Source organism: Otolemur garnettii, unplaced genomic scaffold (genome assembly GCF_000181295.1).
Source record: "Otolemur garnettii isolate 467f Iridium unplaced genomic scaffold, OtoGar3 scaffold00071, whole genome shotgun sequence".
Lineage (NCBI taxonomy): Eukaryota > Metazoa > Chordata > Mammalia > Primates > Galagidae > Otolemur > Otolemur garnettii.
The window spans coordinates 376,222-380,819 of record NW_003852466.1 but is presented as its reverse complement, the minus strand read 5'-3'; the positions used below and the strand labels follow the sequence as shown (position 1 = coordinate 380,819).

At 53.9% G+C, this 4,598-nt stretch overlaps 1 protein-coding gene across 2 annotated transcripts in view; it reads right to left on the bottom strand.

The window, feature by feature from the left end:
- Window positions 1-4,598, bottom strand: part of CERS4 (ceramide synthase 4) — a 36,212-nt gene that overhangs the window by 3,765 nt on the left and 27,849 nt on the right. For both annotated transcript variants that reach the window (XM_023515417.1, XM_003793658.3), the window contains 4 exons: window positions 2,091-2,208; window positions 816-934; window positions 656-713; window positions 245-295 (listed from right to left, as the gene is read on the bottom strand). In XM_023515417.1, coding sequence (XP_023371185.1) covers window positions 245-295; window positions 656-713; window positions 816-934; window positions 2,091-2,208 — 346 coding nt within the window. The remainder of the gene's footprint in view (window positions 1-244; window positions 296-655; window positions 714-815; window positions 935-2,090; window positions 2,209-4,598) is intronic.

The following is a 4,598-nucleotide window of genomic DNA, read 5'->3' as shown; positions in this document are numbered from 1 at the left end:
TGGCTGGCGCCTTAGCTGATTGAGCTATAGGCGCCGAGCCAAGGGCACTGGTTTTGCGACAGCTTCTGTTCTGAGTTTTCTGACCCCGTGGCCCCTTCTCTATTCCACCCAGGAGTCAAAAATAGTCAGAAAGCAGGACTCAGGGAATTATTGCGTGATGTCTAGGTTTGGCTCTTGTGCCTATCACGCCAGGAACTCTAATCCCCCTGCCACTCCAAGCCTCTGCACACCCTATGCCACTCACCTGATTTGGGTAACTGTCCCAGCACATTGTTACTGTCCACAACCATGACTCCTGCAGGGAAACAGGTGACTCAGGCTGTGCAAAGGTTAGAATCCAGCCTTCCACCCCGGTCCGGGGCCTCTCTGAGGCTCTCCTGGCCTCACAGGTACTGCTTTCACTCAGCCCTGCTTTTTCCTGCCTGGTTATATCTCTGCCTTTGACTCTTGACTGGGGGCTCACTCACTGCAGAGCCCCCAGCTCCTGGTGGCAGTAGGTCCTCATGGGGTCCCTTGCCAAGCTTTCTCCCTTCTCTCCCTTTTCGTTATACCCTCTTCACACACACACCCTGCCCCCACTCAGATCCAGGCCTGGAGTCTGGGAGGTGCTTGTGGGACAAGTGGACAGGACAGGTGAGCAGTCAGGTATACTCACGTGGTAGAGGACTGAGAAGCCACCAGCAAAGGAGCATAGATAGAAGACAAACCTCCAGCTGCAGGTGGGGAGGAAGCCCATGAGAAGCCATCAAAAGGCACCATTTGCCCTGCTGCCCCGCACCCTAGGGTCACCCCCTCTGGGCCCACCCTGGTCCTACCTGGCCTCACAGAACTTCTTGGTTAGGTAGGGCCGATCCTGGTTCCTGCGTCTCCGGAACCAGCGCTGGGTCTGCCGTAGTGTGAGGCCACATTGGGTGGCCAGGAGAGCCAGCTGGGGCTAGGGAGAGGTGATGGTAGCTAGGGTCACTGAGGCCATGGTGGCTTCCCATACCTTTCTCCAGACAGGACTCACTTATGCTATCCCCTCCTCTGCAGCCCCAGGTCTTGCCTATTGGGCAGCCATGTCTACTACAGAGGGGATCTGGTAGGGGGTATCACGGGGAGGGCCCCCCTATAATACTTGGACCTTATGAGAACTAACCCTGTTCACAGGGCAGGCAGGTCACGGATGGGGACTAGGCTTAAGAAAGACACTGGGGGGCCAAGTGCAGTGGCTCACACCTGTAATCCTAGCACTCTGGGAAGCTGAGGTGGGTGGATTGCTTGAGCTCAGGAGTTCAAGACCAGCCTGAGGAAGAGACAGACCCTGTCTCTACTAAAAATAGAAAAACTGAGGCAAGAGGATCACTCGAGCCCAGGAGTTTGAGGTTACTGTGAGCCATGATGCCATGGTTGTCTACACAGGGCAACAGAGTAAGACTCTGCCTCAAAAAAAAAAAAAAGAAAGAAAAGTAAGACACTAGGGTGCAAGCCCTCCCCCCCAAGACTTTCCTATACCCCTCAAGAAGAGTCAGGTCTCAACCCAACGTCCCCACCCCCTTTGAGGGAGTTGCAGGGAGGGGGAAGGGACTCTGCTCTGTAGAACCTGCCCTGTGCCCCCTGGGTATGGAATCTTCAACATCTCCACCTCCACCAGGAATCAGCCTGGTACTGGTACAGCCCAGACCCTGCCCACCCTGTAGCTTCGCCATGGATGGGAATGGAGGGAAGGCCATAGGGCTGCCAGTCACCTTCCCCACTCCCCACCCCTTACCAGTCGGACCTTCCATTCCTCCCATGGACAGGAGAGGAACTGCTCCTCCTACTGCAGCCCCAGAATCTGTACACTGGGCAGCTGTGTCTGCTGATGCCTGGGGTGGAGGTGAGGATGAGGGGGGCAGGGCCTTACCTCTCAGCGGGGCTGGGAGGATCATGCAGAAGGCCCATCTTTGGGGGAAGCTGGGACTCAGGTAGAGTGGAGAATGGGGGTCACTATGGGGGGACCATGGGCTACCTTCACTTCCCCTGCGCCAATCAGTAGACCATCCACTACCCCCAGGTCCTTCCCCAGAGCAGCCCTGTTGGGCCATAGGGGTGGGGACGGGGGCGCTTACCTCCTTGGGGCTCTGTCCTTTCTTCAGGAAATATCTCTCCAGTGTGGAGTTTGGCTTCACCGGCCTCCTGGTCTTATCCCGCACACCCAAAAACTGGCTCAGAGGCAGGCCAACAAACCTGGAGCAAGGGAGACAGAGCCCATCAGCATAGGGAGGGAGGGACAGGACTGTGTGTACAGGGGAAGGAACAGGACCATGTTTGTATGGGACCTTTTATTTATTTATTTATTTATTTATTTATTTTTAAGACAGAGCCTCAAGCTGTCGCTCTGGGTAGAGAGTGCTGTGGAATCATAGCTCACAGCAACCTCCAACTCCTGGGTTTAAGTGATTCTCTTGCCTCAGCCTCCCAAGTAGCTGGGACTACAGGTACCACCACAATGCCCAGCTATTTTTTGGTTGTAGTTGTCACTGTTGTTTGGCAGGCTCCGGCTGGGTTCAAATCTGCCAGCTCTGGTGTACGTGGCTGGTGCCTTAGCCGCTTGAGCAATAGGCACCGGGCTGGAACCTTTTATTTTTTAATTTTTTTTTTGAGACAGGGTATCACTATGACACCCTCAGTAAAATGCTGTGGTGTCACAGCTCACAGCAACCTCAAACTCTTGGGCTTAAGTGATTCTCTTGCCTCAGCTTCCCAAGTAGCTGGGACTACAGGTGCCTGCCACAACATTGGCTATTTTTTTGTTGCAGTTGTAATTGTTGTTTAGAATGGGGGTCACATAGGTGTATGTGGCTGGCACCCTACCCACTGAGTTATGGGCGCCACCGTATGGGACCCTTTGTAGTTGGGGTGACTGAATCTTGGAAAGGTAAGTTACAGGCCAAGGAACACAGCCTACACAAGGCAGGGCATGTGAGACTTGGCATCTTTCTTCTCCAACTGAGTAGAGGGTTTGAAAGTCCAGAGGCAAAAAGGCTCAATGGGTAGGATCCAGAATTTTCCATTGCTATTCCTGGCCTTACACCCTGGTACCCTGGAGGATAGTGTGGCAGTTGCATAGGTACCAGACAGAAACACAGCTGGACCTGTGTTCAGGGTGTGAGTGTGCAGGCGCAGAAGGGCCGGAGAGGTGGGGCCTCACCTGAGGGTAGAAGGGATGGGGCATCACCATAGGGGTAGGGCAGGAGGGGTGAGGCCTCATTTCTCAGGGGGCTGGTAGGGGTGGAGCCTCACCTCCCAAAGAGTGGATGGGAAAAGGGGGAGTGGCCTCATCTCCTAGACACCTGGACCTGGAGATGTGCAGGCCAACTTGTAGGGTACCCAGGCACTTTCACCCAATTCCAAATCAGGTATGAGTGTCCCCTCACCACCTGTCTGACAGTGACCTTGGTCCTGGTCTGTACCCTACCAGGCTGAGAGCTTTCCATGGGTAGGGGGTAGGGTCTACTCCCTCTCAGGCCCCCCTCACCTCACTCCAGGGTACAGACTTAGAGGTGCAGGGACCCTGGTCTATCACCACGTTGGCCACAACAGTGTCCTCCAAGTCCACAGAAGGGGACCGAATTTCGTATCAACTGTGACTGGGTGGCAAGACCCAGAATCTGAAATTAGGATCCACCGTGGATTTTTTGGGTTTTTTTGAGACAGAGTCTCACTATGCCGCCCTCAGTAGAGTGCTATGGCATCACAGCTCACAGCAACCTCAAACTCTTGGGCTTACCGATTCTCTGGCCTCAGCCTCTCAGGCACCCACTACAATGCCCAGCTACCTCTGTGGGGTTTTTATATATGGATATGTCTTGTTTTGTTGCCCAGTCTAGAGTACCATGGTGTCATCACAGCTTACTATAGCCTCAAACTCCTAGGCTTATACCATCCTCTAGCCTCAGCCACCAAAGTGGAGCCCACTACACTCAACTAAATTTTCTAATTTTAGTAGACACAGAGTCTCACCATTGCTTAGACTAGTCTCAAAATCCTGACCTCAAGTGATACTCTTGTCTCTGCCTTCCAGAATGCTAGGATTGCAGGCACAATCCACCACGCCCAGCCTGAATTCCCTTTTTGAAAAAACAAAACCTCTACATATGTAAGGGAGAAAGGCTTTGCCTGCCCCACTACCTCACCATGGCAATAGAGTGGGAGGAATGGGGCTTCATTTCTCTGGGGGCTGGAAAGGGCAGGATCTCACCTTCCTGGGAGTGGCTGGGTGGGTAGGCTCAACCCCTAGGAGTCTGGGATAGGCAGGTCCTCATTTCTCAGCAGGGAGGGCCCAGGATGCCTTTGGAATCTGATAACTGTAAGGATGGTTGGTCTTTATGGTGAAATGATAAAGAAATTATCATTATTGGGCGGCGCCTGTGGCTCAGTGGGTAGGGCGCCAGCCCCATATACTGAGGGTGGTGGGTTCAAGCCCCCAGCCCCAGACAAACTGCAACAAAAAAATAGCTGGGCGTTGTGGCGGGTGCCTGTAGTCCCAGCTACTCGGGAGGCTGAGGCAAGAGAAGCAACTAAGCCCAAGAACTGGAGGTTGCTGTGAGCTGTGATGCCACGGCCCTCTACGGAGG